General features: G+C 53.9%; 2 protein-coding genes across 7 annotated transcripts in view; one reads left to right on the plus strand and one right to left on the minus strand.

Annotated features, from left to right (window-relative positions):
* NFATC3 (nuclear factor of activated T cells 3) overlaps positions 1-5,069 on the plus strand; it is a 128,006-nt gene extending 122,937 nt beyond the window's left edge. For both annotated transcript variants that reach the window (XM_023637170.2, XM_023637171.2), the window contains one exon: positions 2,174-5,069. In XM_023637170.2, the coding sequence (XP_023492938.1) occupies positions 2,174-2,295 (122 nt within the window). In that variant the 3' untranslated portion in view covers positions 2,296-5,069. The remainder of the gene's footprint in view (positions 1-2,173) is intronic.
* Positions 4,851-18,192, minus strand: ESRP2 (epithelial splicing regulatory protein 2). 5 transcript variants are annotated; one of them, XM_070263047.1, is made up of 16 exons: positions 17,853-18,192; positions 11,399-12,917; positions 11,182-11,310; positions 9,566-9,679; positions 9,339-9,453; positions 8,876-8,974; positions 8,600-8,654; positions 8,421-8,531; positions 8,213-8,345; positions 8,089-8,131; positions 7,622-7,923; positions 7,296-7,508; positions 6,991-7,189; positions 6,665-6,851; positions 6,186-6,351; positions 4,851-6,109 (listed from the first exon to the last, which is right to left on the minus strand). In XM_070263047.1, the coding sequence occupies exons 2-16, from the start codon at positions 11,594-11,596 to the stop codon at positions 6,020-6,022; spliced, it is 2,154 nt and encodes a 717-aa protein (XP_070119148.1). In that variant the 5' UTR covers positions 11,597-12,917; positions 17,853-18,192; the 3' UTR covers positions 4,851-6,019. The 5 variants fall into 5 exon arrangements, with proteins under 5 accessions (XP_070119148.1, XP_023492940.1, XP_023492941.1 ...); XM_023637172.2 differs by lacking the exon at positions 17,853-18,192 and having other exon boundaries at positions 11,399-13,346; XM_023637173.2 differs by lacking the exon at positions 17,853-18,192 and having other exon boundaries at positions 8,421-8,528; positions 11,399-13,213.
* Between the last annotated feature and the right edge of the window lie 3 nt (positions 18,193-18,195).

An 18,195-nucleotide genomic window follows, 5' to 3' on the forward strand; every position in this document is an offset into this window, starting at 1 on the left:
GTGGTGGTGAATCAGTTTTTCTTTCCTCTCTCTGTCTTCTTACTGTGACCACACTCACTCTCCATCCCCCGGTATCATCACTTTTCATTTTCTTTGTCTAAATGATTTCTCTTCTCTACTCTTTTGGCTTCCAAGAAGTGACAGATGTTTTGAAACTGATTCCACTATTAACTAAGCAAATTATGTGACCTGTCAAAGCCTCAGTTAACTGATCTGTAAAGTAGGGTAATAGTAGTGATCTTAAAATGTTACGAAGATTAATTGAAATAAGATACAAAAGTTCAGTTGTAAAGTCTAACCCATAGATGCTCAATAAATATTTGTGGAATGAATAAATGTTAGTTCCCTTCTCCTTATAGCCATAACGAGTATATGAGTTTGAAGAATTTTCTTTCTTAACTACCTAAAAGATTCTTAACTATAAAAGATTAGATGTTAATACTTGAAGATTTTTTTAAACTATTGTTAGCGTCTCCTTTGCTCTATGATCACATCAAATTCTAACATAGAATTTTTTTTGTCTCGGTCTATTTTTGTTTATAACAGCTGCACTGAGATATAATTAACTACTATAAAATTCACCCCTGAAAATATACAATTCATTGGTTTTTAGTATAATCATGGAGTTGTGCAACCATCACCACTATCTAATTTTAAAACATTTTCATTACTCCAAAAAGAAATCTCACAACTGTTAATAGTCATTCCCCATTCCTTCATTCCCGTAAACTCCTGGCAACCACCTGCCTATTTTCTGTCTGCATGGATTGGCCTGTTGTGGTCAGTTTATACAAATGGAACCAAACAACTATGACCTTTTGTGTCTGGCTTCTTTTGCTTAGCATAATGTTTCAAGGTTCATGCATATTGTAGCATGTATTAGAACTTCATTCCGTTTTAAGGCTGAATAATGCTCACTGTATAGATAGACCATATTTTGTTTATCCATTCGTCACTTGGTAGACATTACGTTATTTCTCTTTTGGAGCTATTATGAATAATGCTTCTATGAACATTCAAATACAAGTTCTTATGTGATATATATGCTTTTCACTTCTCTTGAGAATATACCTAGGAGTGGAATTAGTATAGAATCTTTAGTTTATAAAGCAAAGAAATTTCATTCCAGAGCAGAGTTCTCATGGTGGGAGAACTAAAGGTTCTTATTTGGGGTGTTCCCTTCTGTATTAGTTCCTTAAGATGGAAATTCTTTGCACTGGACTTCACAGAACGCTATGCTTTCTGAAGTGCTTGGCACATCATAGAAACCAACAGAAAAGCAAGAGCCTTTTCTGAAAGGATCAGAAACAATACAAATGCCCCACATAATAAAAGATGCTTATATTAGCATAGGGTAGCAAAATAAGCCCCAAATCTCAATTGTTGAGTCTCACTAAAGCATTTATTTTCATTCACTTTATATGCAAGGTGCACTGCAGGAATCAGAGAGGGAAAACTCTCCTAAAAGGATAAATTAAGGAAAAGTTAGATTAATGTGAACACATTTCAAAAGTATCCTATCTTCTGCTAGAACATGAGCGTTTAGAGTGAGGATAAGAATGTTTCTCTTGGGGCTGGCCCGGTGGCACAGCGGTTAAGTTTGCACGTTCCGCTTCTTGGTGGCCCGGGGTTCACCAGTTCGGGTCCCGGATGCGGACATGGCAACGCTTGGCTAAGCCCTGCTGTGGTAGGCGTCCCACATATAAAGTAGAGGAAGATGGGCACGGATGTGCACTCAGGGCCAGTCTTCCTCAGCAAAAAAAGAGGAGGACTGGCAGTATAGTTAGCTCAGGGCTAATCTCCCTCCCCCCCAAAAAAAGAGAGAGAGAACCTTCCCTCAGTGCAGTTGAGTTTAATCTCTCTTCCCTATTGTAATAGCCTTGAATAAAGACTTGCCTTTAAAAAAAAAAAAAGAATGTTTCTCTGTTCTCTCAGCCATCCCCCTTCCCAACTCAAACTGAACTGAAAGAGAGAGAGAGAAAGAGAGATCTGGAAGAGCTTATGGCATGATGTTTCCATTCAGGTCAGGAGCAGCAGGCTTCAAGCAATGCCTTTACCTTTATAGAAAGCCATGGAAAGGGAAAAAATGTCTTTGAAGTAGAGCTCAGCATTGAGCATCATTTGGTCAGTCATGCAGAGGTCACTAATCACTCTCCCTTTTCTTGTTTTTCAGTGAACGAGATAATTGGGAGAGACATGTCCCAGATTTCTGTTTCCCAAGGAACAGGAGCGAGCAGGCAGGCTCCCCTCCCAGGTCCCGATTCCCTGGATTTAGGAAGATCCGACGGGCTCTGACAGTGCTCACTGCAGCCTTGTGTCCACCACCATGTACTTCTCAGCACGTTTCTATCTTTGGACCTTGGGTTTCCAACTCTGTGACCTTCAGGACTGGTGCCAGGAGTTGGGATCACCTTATGTGGGGAAAGCAGCATTCTTTCACCTCAGGCCTTGGATAGATTTTGTAAAAGAATAGGAGCAGCATAGGCTGTTTGAGCTTTGGGGTAATGAGCTTTGCTTTTTATATTTAAATAGGATACTTTTATATGATGGGTGCTTTGAGTGTGAATGCAGCAGGCTGTCCATTTCAGAGGTGCTGCTTTTGCAGGTGACCTGGTTGCTTAGCTAGGATTGGTGATTTGTACTGCTTTATGGTCATCTGAAGGACCCTTTAGCTTTTATGATATTTTTAAAATAGGAACTTTTGATAAAACCTTCCAGAGGCAAACATAAAAGAAAAAAAAATTGCCCTAAGCCCACACCTATGCCTCAGAAACTCAGCATGTGTCTTGAAGCCTTTCATAGATTTATAGGAAATAAAGCCAAATGTAGCTCATACCTCTTTATAAAAGTAAACTGTTAGATAAAATGAGAAGAGACCATTCCAATCACTGAAGTGTTGGAATATAAAATGACATTCCAGAGCATAGCCTTTTGTAACTTTCTAGGTAATCTTCCTGCAGTCTCTCCATACTGACTCCATGTTGAAATTGCTTTTTTCCCTCAGGGCCTTGGGTAAGATAGCTACAGGTAAGGTGACTTTGAAAGGTTGGGTTTTTAGCTTGGTAGCTTTAATTTCTTGCCATCCTACAAACAAGTAGGCTGTGGAGTGCTCTTCCCTTTTGTGTCCTCTGGTCCCACACCTTTTACAAGTAGGAGCATCTGTGTTTGGCTGCTCTCTAATCTTTGAAGCCACAGTCTCATGATGGTTTAGGCAAATTTGCTGATTCTGACTTGTCTCTAGAGGCCAGGCTGTGTCAGAAGCTAAGCATAAACAAGCTATGCTTCAGGACAGGAAGAGAGAAAATGCAGGACTCCAGATGGGAAGCTTTTAAGATTCACACTGGTATGGAAGGCTTATCCTTCATTCTGTTTACAGCCTAAAATGATTCTGGCTTACCCTGTCCCATCTACGTGGCCTAAAAACCAGCCTTTTCCCAGAAAGGCTTTGAGGCAAGTCCAAAAGTGAGGTAGCATCATAGACCTGACCCTGCACACCAAAGATGCTCTGGTGCTGCTGCTGGTGATGCTGGTGCCCAAGGCTGGGACCAGCAAGAAACTCCAGCCTGCTGTCTACCAAAGGAGGTACCCAAGTTGGGTACTGTTTTTCAAACCCTGCCCTTATCCCTCCCCTTAATGGGATTAGTTACCTGTTCCAAGGCCTGGGCCTATTTCAAAGCCTCTGAAGTTTGCAGTATGTTTTCAAATGAAATGATGTACTTTCATTTATTCAGAAAGCAAATTTTTTGAGTGCCTACATGTGAGATAGTGTGCTGGGCTTGTCAAAGGTTTGACGCTGTTATTCCAGGGGATTGTGGGTCCTGGATGCCAGGACTCTCTAGTGAGGCCTGGGTGGAAGAAGCCGGCTTATTGCCCACCACCTCTAGTCAACCAGGTAGGAGCTCTTGACCCAGGATGAGAAAGTATAGTCTTTTTTTTCTTTAAACCTTCATGTTTTAGATTTCTCCCCTAAAACTAGTTAGAGAAAAATGTCTATGTATCCTTCAGCAAATCACTCTGGTCCCTCTTGGAGCTAGGTGTTTTCATATTTTCTTTGAAAGTGAGTTTTGTGTCACAGAGTGTGGATAGTGAGATTTGCTTCAGGGCCTATGGTTGGAAGCCCACAGCTTACCTTGGAGGGGTTGTGGGAAGCTGGCCCCTGAGATGAAGTTCCAGAGAGCTGGCCAGACTTGCCTCCACCCTCTTGTCCCTGGGGTAGCTGCCTCATATGAGGTTCTTGCAAGAGTTCCCCTTGCAAGACCCTTTGGGGGTTGCTCTGCTGCCCTCAAGAATAAAAGCCTCTATGATCCAGAGTTGCTATGCACCAAATTTTGATGCCTTTTAAATACCTTGATGCCTGTAGCACTAGAAATGCTTTCCTATTTAAAATAAAAATTAAATTTTAAAATAGAGCATTGTATACTATGTAAGCAGTTTTGTATCAGCTTTGTAAAAGTCAATTATTTTTTGGCTTTGTAGATAAAGACAAACTTTTGTGCAACATAGTGGTGTTAAAGCACACATTCATTGGACTATGCAAATTGATTTCTAGTAGCAGCACTGAGCAACTGGGCATGTGCTCATACCTCCCCCTTTGGCCTCCAACCTCTACTAGATCTTGGGTTGAGGAATGGGATGAACAGCCTTCTGCTTACTGGAGATGCAGAGAAACATGGCTGAAAACAGCTTTAAAAGTAACAGATGTCTTCAGGTTCGTGTGTGGTGCTGTTGCCTGGGGTGCAGCCCACCCTCGCCCAGGGCTAGGCACTATCACCAGAGCTCTACTGTGTCTGGCTGTGAAGCTCTGTTTTTGATACTCAGAACAGATGATCATCTTTAAGGCTCAGAAGGGCTCAAGTTGAAACCTTGTATTTTATAAAATGGATGATGTTCAGTTAAGGAACTGGTTCTCAGTTATGTTTACAGCACTTGGGATTGTGTTTTCTTGTACATTTTGTATTTTAAAACCTTTTAGAGGAGTACAGTACTCCTTACACAAATACAAAGGGAAGAGCCAGCAATTCAGGTTCCTCAGTTACAGTGCTGAAATAAATGGTGACAAGTCAACAGTTTCCTTGAAATCTGCCTGAGTTTTCCTCCGCCTGGGGCTGGTGTGGAGCCCCTCACGGGGTGGCGGCGGGGGGGGGGGGGGGGGGGGTTGGGGGGGAGCTAAGGGCACTTTGCCTTTAAAGTCTACTTGGTTAGGAACCTTTGTTTATTTTACAGAGGAGAGGGTAGAGTTCCAAATTCCTTTTGAAGCCTCACTTCTGCACCCTCTAATGGGTGCAAAGGACATCCCCATGGTGTCTGCTGAGTTCAGGACCACTGGCCTGCCCAAGGTGTGCATAAAAAGTAGGCAGAAAGTCCCCTCTTAAAATTCAAGCCTGAGTTTTTTGTGTGAGGACCTCCTGCCCCCTAGTGTCCTCTGGGGATACTGCAGTACAGTCCGTCAGAATAGCCTGTGATTTTGCCATCTGATATTCCTGGTGCCAAGCTGAAGGCGGGCTAGCACCCCTGGCACAACGTGGCCTCCAAGGTCCAAGTATCCTGGGAGCTTGGACTAGTGCTCTCTGCCTTCCTGCCCACCACCAGAAGGGACAGGGGAAGAAGAACATTGGGATCTTTACTCAGAAGCTCCCAGGAGTCATACACTGAAGGCATCAGGGCTTAGATTTTAAAAAAGAAAGCAAGCCTGCTCCACAGAATCTGTGGGCATGGGTCATAGCCAGCACAGACCAAAGGCTCTCTGGGTGCTACTCAGGAGGCCCAGATCAGGCCATCAGGAGAAGGGTAGCACCATTCCAACCTCAGCCCTGCATGTAGGATCCAGCCATCATCTTTGGGGTGAACAGGCAGAGCAATAAATGAGGAATGGAGCTGGGACTTGAGCTCCTCTGGATGCCTTCTGAGAGCTTTGACAAGCCAAAAAGAAGCCACCAGGTTGAGAGCGCTGGTTCTCTGGACGCAGGAGAGACATGCTAGCTGAAGACATCAGCCAGCTTTTACCTCCTGGCTCCCTTACCTACAAACACACCCACTCTTTGGGGGCCTGTAGCACAGTGCGAGGTGGGTCACCGACAGGCATCAGACTGGTGTAGTCATCAGGGGCTAGCTGCAGAAGGGACAGAGATTTAGGGCAGGAAGCTCCAAGCTGAGCCAGGTCCCCAAGCCCTCCAGCCACACCTCACCTGGTAGGCCTGGAAGACGCTGAGCAGATCCTTCATACCAGCTGTGTATGGGACACCCTGCATACGGACCAGGGCTCCCGGCTGGGACAACACTGAGGTGGGAGCAGAGGCCAGGGCAGCAGGGGGCGTGGTGAGGTAGCCCACAGTGGTGGGAGAAACTGGGGGGCTAGGGTGGAAGAGGCAGGGGTTCACTAGTGCAGTCCCACCCATGGCCTAGACCAAGACCTGCCTTCTTCTTCCCTCGCCTCTGCCATTTACTTAGTTCACTTCCTCCTCCCTAAAACCCGTATCTCTACAGTCATCTCCATCCTAGTTTATAGATGGCATCAGCCAGCCCACACCTGTCACTCCCTCATCGTCTCAGAATAAAGTCCAAACTCCAACAGACCTTGGGTTATCTGGCCCAGGAAGGGGATCATGACCCTCCCCCAAACCAGGATAAGGGGCAAGACTGTCGAGTTCTCTTAGCAGCAGGGTACCTGGGGTAGTAAGCTGTGTAGTTCATGTAGAGTTGAGTGGCTGGCCCTGGGTAATAAGCAACAGGGGTGGGGGCAGCAGGCACCCTGGCAGCAGGGAGCAGTGCTGAAGAGGAATATAGAGCTGCTGTCTCGGTGGGAATGAGTGTTGGGGTGGCCTGGAAGGTGGCGAAGGCAGGTGGTGAAAGACCTAGAGGCAGAAGTAGAGAGTGCATCTGCAGGGAGCCCAGCATTGCCCTGGGTGGGGCAGCCAGAAAGGAGTTCCCACTATAGAAACTGGGAACTGGCCCCCACATGCTTCCTCCTTCCCCAGCCCCTGGGACACTCACAGGGCAGCTTGCAAGGCGGAGGGGACATGCCACTGCGGCCCAAGGTGCCCCCCATTAGCACACGGCTCATCTCATCTGTGGAGCAGGGGACCACCTCCACGTAGCGTTCCTTCATGACTTTCTTATGGCAACGCTGAGCAGCACCTAGGGCTCGCTCTGCTGATGTCATCTGGATGAAGGCATCTCCTGATGGCCGGCCCTGTGCACACTGTCTTGTAAGCAGTCTGTCATGTGCAAGAGGGCCTCACTCCCAACCATATACCCTTCCCTAAATATGTGTGTCCCCCTACTGGCAACAGCCTCACCTGCTGGTTGAGCACCATGTGCACACCATGGGGTTGGATGTCAGCTGCTGCCTCTCCTAGAAAGCTCAGGATATCTTCAATGGTGGCTGTGTAGGGCAGGCCTCGAAGGCGTACACAATCTCTCTCCGTCCCAGCTGCCAGTGGGAAGGGGATGGGCAGCAGTGGAGCAGTCACTGTGGGAAGGAGTGGGCTGGATGCATAGCGGTTCAGGACCTAGTAAGGAAGGCAGCAACAGGCTGATCATGCCAAGTATGGTGGGGCCACAGGGCATGGAAGGGGCACCCTGAAGAAGCACTTGGGGGATGGGGGAAGCCCTAGGTGCTCACCTGCTGCACCTCGGCTGCAGTGCTCCGGAAGAGTTCAATGTATCGCTTACCCAGCATGCCCTTGTGCCTGCGCAGTGCAGCCTGTGCCAGCTCTTCACAGGCAAAGAGGGCAAAGGCATCACCAGTGGGCCGGCCGTCAGGGTGGCGCACAAAGAGCAGTCCATCAGCACCCCCAGTCACTGGGCATTCTGGTCCCAGGAAGCCTAACACGTCTGCTGGCCCAGCCGAGAAGGGCAGTCCCCGCAACCGCAGGATCACTTGGTCTTCCCGTGACAGGAAACGAGCCACCTCTAGTGATGTGCCTTGGTGGGGGCGATGGGAGTCAGCATGGAAATCACCCACTGACTTAATTTGTGCCCTTCCAAATACCCACCCACACCTGGCACACAGGAGAGCAGAAAAGCAAGGGGCAATGGGACACAGACCAAGAACCAGGGGTAGCTACACATGTTTGGAAGCACACTCACCCCCTGCGATCTTTACAAATTCTTCTCCTGTTGCTTTATATACCTGTGGTATGGCATATACCATGAGTCTCAGGCCTGCCCAGCCTCAGCTCTGCCCTGCTCCACTCCCAGCCCAAAGCCCTACCTCGATATAGCGGACACCCATGTGGTGCTTGTGTCTCTGCAGCGCTAGGTCCCGCTGCTCGCTGTCCACAAAGCGGATGAGGGCCTCACCATTTCTGCGGCCCTGGGCGTTGAGGCAGAGTGCTACACCACCCCTGTGGAGCCAGTGCTGTGTTAGTACCTCCTGGGTAGGCCTGCCCTCCTGGGCCCACCCGTCCTGTCGTACTCACCTGGCAATGTTGAGCCCTTTAAAGAAGCGAGCCACGTCCTGGTCTGATGACTGCCAGGGCAGGCCACGAGCCCGAACCACAGTCTCACTGTCCACCACGTCAGCCTTGCTGCTGTGGGGCAGGGCAAAAGGTCAGAGTTGTCCAGCTGTTGTCACCCCCACCCCTGCCCCCACACTCACCAAGGCCCTGTTTCATATTTCTGCTTTACCACCTCGGGCTTCGAAAACAATTGACCTGAGAGGAGATGGCATTGGGGTCAGCAGGGTCTGGTGGAGGGGGGTCTCCCCACCAAGCTCTGCAAAAAGAGGACAGTTGAGGGGGATAAGGAAGTGACAAAGGGGCTTCCACTTTGAGGTCTCTCAGAGCAGGTAACGAGTGGGGAAAGGAATTTTGAGGAAATAATAAGCATTCACCCTGCCCTGAGAGCAGGTGACAGGTGGTGAGGGGAACCTTACCACTGGGCCCTTCGATCAGGTGGAGGATGACAGCTACCATTGTCTTCACTTCCCAGACCCCAAAGTCATCCTCTGTGGCATCTGTCTCCAGCCCCAAGTCTACGAGCAGAGAAATAACAATGAGGAAATCCCAGCATGAGAGGCCCTGGGGCAACCAGCATGAGCACTAATCCTGGTCCCACCTAAGCCCAAGTTCCCTACATAGACACATGGAGAATCCCAGCAAACACATGTTTTGGCCCAGTTCATGTATGCCCTTAGAGATCCCCAGCCCAGGCGTATGTTGACATGTGCCCACATTCCAAACGCACCCCAGCACAGGCAGAAGAGACATGTGCACTGAAGGACTCAGCAGATAATGTAAACTTGCAGTGTGTTCACATATCCCATCAGCATATGAATACTCAGACACAATACAGCCCACAGCCACCCCTCCACCCTAACCCTGCTGGGTCACAGATACCCTGTGCCATGGTGGCCACAGTGAGGTCCCTGGCACGGCGGGAACTTGGGTGCTGCACGTGGAACTCTCTGCGGAGGTCGTAGAAGGAGAAGAAGGTGTCCGGGAGCACCAGGTTCTGGGGGCACATGGGAGTGGGGATGAATGGGGGGAACTGAGCTTCCCTGCCCACCCCTATGAGAGTGGGGGTCCTGGGAACCCTACCCCCTGTTGTGCCCTCAGTGGCATACCTTCCTGGAGGCCTCAGGGTGCAGGACCTGTCGCAGCAGCTGCTGCCCATCAGTGCAGAGCACGTAGGGGCCCCCGCCCAGCAGAGCCACATCCCCGCTCACCAGCTGTGAGAACTGGGGATAGGGGGTGGGGAGAGAGACAGACACAGACTCACAGCTGGGCAGACAGGAGGAGGGAGCATGCAGTCTGCAAAGCTGGTTCAGCCAGATGTTCAGCCCTACCCTGCCTGGGTAGGAGGTGGCCACACCTGTTGCGCCTGGCTCCATGTCCCCCCTTCTCCCCCAGTTCACCCTCACCTTCTCCAGGCCAAATGGAGGCAGTCACATATCACCCAAGCCCCCATCACACACACTTGAGAAGTCTGGAGTGGGTCCAGAGCAAACACCTGGTGGAGTGGGACAAGCAGGTGGGAAGGGGCGGGGCAAAGCAGGTTAAACCTGTCCCTGACCAGGCACCACCCTCAGACAGGTGGGGGAGACCCAGTCCTGCCTGAGGCCCTGCCAGCTCATGGTCAACGGCAGCCCCGCCTCTAAGTCTGACCAACCCAGGAGCAGAGAAACTCCAAGGACAGAACTCCACACCTGGTCGCCAGAAGCGGTGTGAGCTTTGACCCACACCCTATCGACCGGCTGGCACTGAGCTGTTTGCTCATAGAGGGGGTGGCACTCCTGAAGCTGTCCAGCCCCTCCTCCAGCCTCCATCCCTAATGGAGAACAGGTATAAGCACTAAGCATAAGCCTAAGAACCTACCCCCAGCAATTTTACAATCTGAGGCTGGCAGAGCAAGGCAACCCAGGTCTCCTTCCGCACACTCCCCAAGTAGTGCCTAGCCTGGGAACCCTTCTGGACAGACTCAGGTCTTTGCGCCTCCATTTCCCGATCGGGAACCACCAGAGTTGTTGTAAGATGAAAGAATTTGTGCGTGTAAAGCACTTACACTCATTACTCTCAAGAGTCAGGCACAGGGTGATCACAGTAATGAAGATAAGAAAAAGAAAACAGCAATGGAACCGCCTCCCACTTGAGCCAGGGCCAGGAGGCACCCTAGGCCTTTGCAGTCAGGAGGCAGGTAGCCTCCAGGCGGGGTCCGGACAGCGCCCACCCCTGGACAGACGGCTGAGACAGGCCTAGACGAGCAGCTTACACCTGGCGGCGTCTGCCTCTGGGGCAGACACCGCCCTACACTCCTGCTTCAGCGTCTCCCGGGCGGGTGGGTGGACCGAGGACACAGGCGGCAGGGACCATGACTTATGGCCAAGTCCAGGCCCCTCGGCCCTTTCGGCTTCCGGCTGCTTTTCTGGGAGACCTGGCGGGTCAGGTTCCCAGAGGCGTCAGCCTCGCTCCCTCGCCGGCCGGGGACTCTTAGGGGTCTCGCAGCCTCCATCCCCAACCCCTCAGTAGGAGTGGATCCCTGGAAAGGCTGAAAAGACGCCCCCAGGAATGGTCGGCACAGGCGGACACACGCACACACGAGTCGCGGAAAGTTTCAAACAGCAGGAACCCGTCCTACTGCCCGGGCCAGCTGGTCGCGGTGCGCCAGGCCTGCTTCCTCTCCCGCCGAGAAATGTCCCAGCGGCCGGGCCGTGCCTCCAGTCACCCCGGCCCCGGCGCTCACCTGCTGCAACACCTTGTCCAGTGGCTCGGCCCGCGCCAGACTGTCGGCGCTCAAGCCGCTCGCCTCGCGGCACTGCGGGCTCAGTGCAGCCGCTTCGGCGCGAACCAGTGACTTGTGCAACGTTCCCACCTGCGAGCGGCGGGGGAAACCGATCAACCACTGCGCCCCTCGGATCCTGAAGCTCCCTGGGGACCCCACCGCCCCCTTTCCACCCTACCTGGCGGCTCCGAGGCTCCACCACTTGCCAGACTAGGAGGATTAAGTCGGTCTCGTCGGAGCCCAGGTCTGGCCCCAGCGCACCGGCCGTGGCCCCGAACAGTACGACCAGGGGTCTAGGGCCGGGGAGGGGGGCGGCGGCGGAGTCTGAGGCGGGGTGCGAACCCGGGGGCGGTGGCTGGGGTGGCGGCGGAGTCATGGCCGCGGAGTAAGGGGGCGCTCGGCCAGACACACGCGGGACCGACGAGGCGCACGCACGCACCGACCGACGGCAGACGCGGATCAGGTTGGGCGGGACACCGTGTGTCGGGGGCGGCACCTGCGGCCTGGCTGGCGCAGTGGGCGCTGCTGAGACCCGCCCGCAGCGCCCCGCAGGGCGGGGCGGCTACTGGCCCCCGCCCTCTCTGGGCGAGTTACCTGTCGGCTCTGTCGGTCACGTGACCGGGGCGGCCCCAGGAACCGTGGGGGAGGGCCGCTAGAACCTAGCCCAGGACATGCGGGCTCACACGCCCGGCCTGGGCTCGCGCTCAGGGCCGGGATTCCCACTCCCCCAGCCGGCCCTGTCTGACTTCGGAGGTGACCCCATCCTCCCCCACCCCCCGACCATGAGGCCTGTCCCAAGGAAAGTGCAAAACCATGAGCCTTCTCTAGTTCCTAAGGGTCACATAAGACTAGTGAAAATCACCAAGAGGGTCTAGAGCCTGTGGGGGTCACGACGACCGATCTGGGGGTGAAAGAAGTCACCAGGGGTCAAAGGGGGCGGTGAGAGTTACAGGGTATCACCCAGAGGTCTGTAGGGGAATCACCAGAGGTCGATTGGGGGAGGGCAGGGCGACTGAGATCACCAGGGGTCATTAGAGCCGTGGGGCGTCACCAGAAGTCACAGGGCAGGGCTTGTTCACACATGTGCGAAAGCCGGGCTTTAGCCTGGCTCCAGGAAGTGCCTGCGGTTTCAAAGCGCGGTCGTTGTGGGCCAGAGGTGTTCAGGCTTCGGTGCGGGGGAAGGAAGACGCGCCCTCAGTCCTCCCGCTGCCGCAACTCTCGAGAGCGGTACTCTAGACGGATAGTCCGGGCCTGGAGCTTCACCCCTACCCGACGTGGGGACGGACTCCTGTCTGTTTTCGTCGCCCTTCCCCCTTGATGACAGGCCTGTTGCCTGGAGACGTGAGCGCTCTGGTGGATGGGGGCTAGCGGCGAATGTACACATGTGCACGTGAGGACTGCAGATCCTTCACTTCTTCTCCATCCCAGAGCGGCAACCCAACTCGGACAGTCCCGCGTGGAAGGCTCTCAGCACCCTTCCGCCCCGTCGAGCTTGGTGAGGCTCCCTTACCGCGCATTTCCAGGCCGTCCCGAACTTCCCCCAATTCTCCCATTTATGTGACTGAGAAACTGAAGAATCTGGCGGAAAGAAGTGATTCCAGCCCAGCGGGAGCAGACATGGGGTTGCCAAGCCTCAGCTGAAACTGAAGCGGGAGCCACACCTCGCGATTTCGAAAAGCTGAGCTCTGCGTCCGGACCTTGGGACAATGGAGAGAGCAAAAGAGAGCGGGGTGGAAGGGGCGCCTCCGAAGCCTTGCCCTCTGAACCCACACTGTAGCACGTTCCTACTTGACAAAGAGACCGAGGCGTCTGGGAAGGAAGTGACTCGCGCTAGGACACGGCGGTCAGGAAGGAGTGGGAGGTAGACTGGCCTTCCAGCAGCTGAGGCGACCAGTGCCTCCCCTTGGGGGCGTAGGCGGGTGTCATTGCGCGGCAGCCCCTCTCGGGACTGTCCACCCGGGATTCCGCCTGCTTGTCCGGACCCCCCGGAAGAGCTAAGCCAATCAGGTCCGGGGGGAGGGGAAATGTCCCTCTGGGCCCCGCCCCCTCTAGATAAGCCTGGAATGTCAAATATTTGCTCGCGGGGCGGGGGGCAACAGCGAGGTAAGGCCCCTCCCCCACCCACCACCTGTGGCGCGCGTGCGCCAGGCGGAGTCCAGCCTTTCTCCGGGCCACGCCCTTGCAGCCGAGTCCTTTCACCCCAGCCCCTCCCCCGGCTCTCCCAAAGCTCCGCGGTGTGCGTCCTTCCTTGTCTGGCTCCTGTCTAGGCTCCTGCTTAGAGCCCCGGCGTCCCCGCCGGGCTACCCAGGCGTCATTTGGCCTCGGTCTCACCCTTCTTAGCGCCCCCATCTATTCCATCTCTAGACCTTCGTGCTAGGCCCTTCCCTATTCCTTCAGCGCAGGTCTGGACGCCGGGGAAGCCTCCCTCTTGAGGCGACCTCTCCAGTGTGGCATATCTGGCTGTCCTGAGCGCATTCTCACTGGAGACTCGTTCATGTGTGTCCAGGTCCCTGCAGAGTAGTGAATCTGTGGCAAGGGGCTGGCAGCGTGGGGCAGCTCCCCCAAACCCTCCCCAACTGGTCCGGCCGCCCCACCCGCATGACAATTCCCGACGCTTGGACTCTTCTTGAAAAACTAAATTCGGTAAAATAAGGTTAGGACCCCTGCTTTGCTGAGCTCCCTTCATCTCCTTCAGATGGGCCCTCCCAGATCAACCTAGTTATACTAAACAACCCACACTCCTATCCTCCAACAGGCTCTCGTATCTTCTTCCCCTCAGCAGTAAACCAACTTGTAATACAGTTAATAATTCATTTATTTTATCCCTACCACACCCCCACCCACCCATGAGAACATCGATCCACTAAACAGGCTTATCCCCAAGCCTATCACTTGGCTTGGCACGTAGTAATCGCTCGAGACTTAATGAATGAATGAATGGGTAATGAATCAATGAATGGTTATCTAAGCGCTTACTTCGTCTGCCTTGGGGTATTCCAGTAATAGCAACCTTCCCTGGGGCCACAGACCCCCTGCACTAGAGCTTCAACTGCGCCCTTTCCTCCCCTCTCAATCCACCCTTGCCCTAGTTAACCCCTACTCTTCCTCCAGATTTTCCCCTCTCAAGGCATCTCCCTCCGTAGCAGGGGTCCCCATTGTAGTTTGAGATTTCTGTATTTCACTGATAAATGTCCCCCACACTCACCCCTACCAGGGTTCAGGAATTATGAATGAATGAATTGGAGATACGGTACACGAGAGAGCTGAGTGAGGCTCCTACGGCCCAGCCAGATGCCTTTCCCAAACTCTACTCCAGGTCTTTGAGAGAAAGGAACTCGGTCTTGAGAGCCGGGCCGCAAGGCCCTGGAACCCCACCCTCACCTCGGCCCTTCGAGGCCTGCCACGAAGGCAGCTGGCGCTCCAGCCGCGGGTACATGAGCGTACGGGCAGACACAGGGTGAGGATTCTCACGTGGGGCGAGGAGTGTGGATGTTCTCGTGGACCTCCAGGGCGTCTAGGAGGGGTGTAAAAGCGCCATCCTCCCTGCCTTCCTCCCAGGTCAGAAATTATCCCGCTGTAGGAGAGGATTCGACGCTGGGGGCCTGCTGGCGTCCGCCGCAGCGATCCACACTTGCCAGCTCAGACCTATCCCCACCCTCAGCGGCCCAGTGCCTCCCAGCTACGCCAGCTGTTACATTTCCTTATGTCCAGGGCCTCCAGAGTACCAAGCGCCCTAGGCTCCCCTCGGGTTCTAATCGCGCCTTTGCGGAATCGTCGCTGAGTACCCACCAGAGGGCGCACTGACTCTGTCGCCTGAATCGTGTAGGGGAGCAGGGAGGAGGAGCGTGCGCTGGAGGGCTCGACCCCGGGCAACGTCCCAGGTCAGAGGTGAAAGAGGAAGGCCCTTGACACCCCCCCCCCCCCCCCCGCGGCTGCCCTCCTCTGGCTTTAGGATCTTCGAGACTCCTTGCTCCCTGGACATAGGCCAAGTTTTTAGGTTGGTTTTTAGGGCCCTCATCCTCTCTGTGTCCCTCTCACACACCATGTGCTCCAGACACACTGCTGTGATTTTTGAGGTCTCCAGGCTGCTGCGTATGCTAAGCACCCTGCCTGGAGCACCCAGCTACCTACTCATCCCTTTGTTTTCCTGGCAAACTCCAACTTATCCTTCAAGACCCATGCCTGTTCTTGGCCCCTTGCCCACAAGGGTCTGTCATGATTAGGTCAATGCTTGGCATCTCATGACTACAGAGAGGCTCTGGTAGCAGAAGAATGGGAGCCTATGTAAGCTTTAGGGAGAATCAGTTGGCCTCCAAATGGGCTCAGCTCTGGCTACTAAACCAGCTCAGAAGTCCTGGTCTTGGTTGGGTTACCCCAAGCTCAGCCACCCACGTGGTCCAGGTTAGGGGGGCTTGGAGCTTGGGCGAGGGAGAGAGAATGCAAAGGGCCCAATGACACAGAAAGGGCAAAGGTTGTTGGCTGGATTCTCACCTGAGGAAGATGCCACAACTGGATTGGCTCCTCGGTCTCTGGGTTTACTCTCACCTCCACCCTTTGCCCAGAAGTTCCCCTCCACAGGAACACCCTCCCTCTTTCCCAGTATTTTCCAGAACTCACATCCAGCCCTGTCAACCTCTCAGTCCCTTATCTTCTTCTCCAGGTCTGACAAGTACCAGGACCCTATCCTGGAAGAGGGGAGGGTTGTAGAGGAGGGGATGCATCACTCATTCATTCAACATATATTAAGCACCTGCTGTGTGCCAGGGACTGTGCTGCTGGTGCGACAGTAATAGGACAAGTGAGGGGCTTGCTCTTCTAGTGATTATATTCTAATGGGAGCCAGGCAGGGGCTGCTTCAAAGCCAGTGGTCATGTCTGGGGTGAGGCCTAAATGCAGAGCTCAGTTGAGTCCCCTAAAGTGGGGGCTGCAGAGTGGTCCCAGTGCAACAAGTGCATAAGTCCTAAGGGAGAATGAAGTTGTCCTGTTCTAGGCAGCAATGAAGGCATTGAGGGTGGGGATGAGATAGCTGGGGAGGAGGGAGAGTGGAAGTTGGAGGAAATGGCCAAAGTACACTGCAGGGTCCTCACTATGAGATGCACACGGTGCATGCAAACGGAGGGTCATGAGTGTGGTTGGGTGGACAGTGATGATGCCTGATTTAATGTTGAATGGTGTCAACCTGGCATGTGGAGAACAATCCACAGGAATAAGGGTATAAATTGGGACATCAATGAGGAGGCTACTATGGGGATTAGGGTAGTTTGACTTTGGGATGGTAGAGTTGGCAGACTTGGTGACCACCTGGTTGTGGGTCTGAGAGTCAGGGAGGTATCTAGAGTCCAGGATGACCCCAGGTCTACAGCCAGGGGGATCATGTGGATGGCGGGGTCATTGTGAAAAGGGGGGACCCTGACCTCCTGGCCCCTCTCCCCAGTGCCAACACAGGTCATTGCTGACCAGGCCTTGGCACCCTCTCCCCCAATGACCATGGTTCCTATCATCTACAGGGTCTGTGGGAGTGGGGCACCAGGGAACCACTCCCGAGGACAGGACCACCCTATGAGGGGCCCATGGTCACCTGAGGCTGCTGGGCTGACAAGACATGCAGACTGTGGCCAGAGTCCAAGGCAGCCCAGGCCATCCTGATCCCTATTGTCTTCCTACCTCACCCTTGGCTCTGGACTCCTGCCTGTCCCGAGCCCTGGCAGAAAGGTCTCTATGGTCTCCTACACTGGGCATGCACCAGATCGGTTTTCAAAAACCCCTTTGCTGGGGCTTGGGATGGAGGTGAGGGAGGCAGGGGTTTTGGGAGGGAGGTCCCTGGGCCAGACTTAAGTGGGAGATAGTTGGACCTTAAGAGAGTAGGGTACTCCAACCAGCAATGTGTTTCACTGTTAGAACACAGGAGAGGCAGACCAAGATGGTGAGTAGATTCATTGAGGAGCATTCAGAGAGGCTGGAAAGGGTCAGCCACTGACCAAGAGGAAAGAAGGAAAGAAGGGGCAGGATACAGGTCTTGGGACCAGCTGGGGATGACTAGGGTGTTGACTGGGTAGAGGCCAGGTCAGCGTGTTTCGCTTCCTCGGGAGGGGGTCTATGGAGGACCAAGACCTCCAGTCTCCAAACACACTCGTCCCCCTATCCCAGAGTGATGCATGGTGCCGGCTGTGAAGTCATTGACCACTCTGGTCTCCCCCGATTCCTCGCTCAGGGAGTCTGTGTCCTCCCTGGATCCCCAGGTTTGCGTGGGGGGGGGGGAAGGGGGGGGTACCGCGAGGTCCCAACACCCCTCCAGTTGTGTGGGAGAATTTGCCCATGGGCCGTGGCGCAGGGTTGAGGCTCAAGACCACTCTCAACACGACGTGCAAGCTGCTTGGTCTGGCGGAGTGACTCCACACTCCGCGCCTCTAAAACAGGCAGACAGACGTCTCACTCGGAAGCGAAACACGCTGACCTGGTCTCTACCCGTCCCACCCGCATCCCTAACCCTGGGCAGATGGCAGGGGACCCCTGGGTCAGGGAGCCTGAACCTAGGTGCCCTGGGGACAGGGTGCGAAGAACCGGTGCGGGAGTTGCACAAAGTCCTGGTCAACACCTGGTCCCCTAAGACCCAAAAACTGCTCGAGACTCACTTCTCCCCTTCTTCCTCTTTCTTTGACCGGGGTCGCTCAGCAGCGGCGAGCACTGGACCTTGAATCCCGGCTCGGCCCGGCCCATTCCAGCTCTCAGGTCAGGGAGGCGTCAGGAATCGGGGGCGAGGGCTGCCGCAGTGTGGACTTCGGGTACCAAAGGCTGGACTGGGCACCACCAGCTGCGAGCTGGGTCTTTGGCGTTGGCGGCTGAGAGCGTGGAAACCAGGCTGAGCTTCGATCGATCGATGAGCTCGGCGCGCGGCGCGGTCGAGGGAGCGGCTTCGGGATGAGCAGGGGCGGGGCGGCAAGCTCTACTGGGAGGGTCCCTCCGGCCGGCGAGTAT

This window comes from Equus caballus, chromosome 3 (genome assembly GCF_041296265.1).
Source record: "Equus caballus isolate H_3958 breed thoroughbred chromosome 3, TB-T2T, whole genome shotgun sequence".
In the NCBI taxonomy this organism is placed as follows: domain Eukaryota; kingdom Metazoa; phylum Chordata; class Mammalia; order Perissodactyla; family Equidae; genus Equus; species Equus caballus.

Bases quoted from the DNA above. Each gene is read 5' to 3' on its own strand.
- ESRP2 (XM_070263047.1), bottom strand. From the start codon at position 11,596: ATGACTCCGCCGCCACCCCAGCCACCGCCCCCGGGTTCGCACCCCGCC. The intron at 8,655-8,875 runs GTAAGGTTCCCC...ATCTCCTCTCAG, and splicing joins CCTGATCGAAGGGCCCAGTG to GTCAATTGTTTTCGAAGCCC. The intron at 7,190-7,295 runs GTGAGGCTGTTG...CAGTGTGCACAG, and splicing joins ACATGGTGCTCAACCAGCAG to GGCCGGCCATCAGGAGATGC.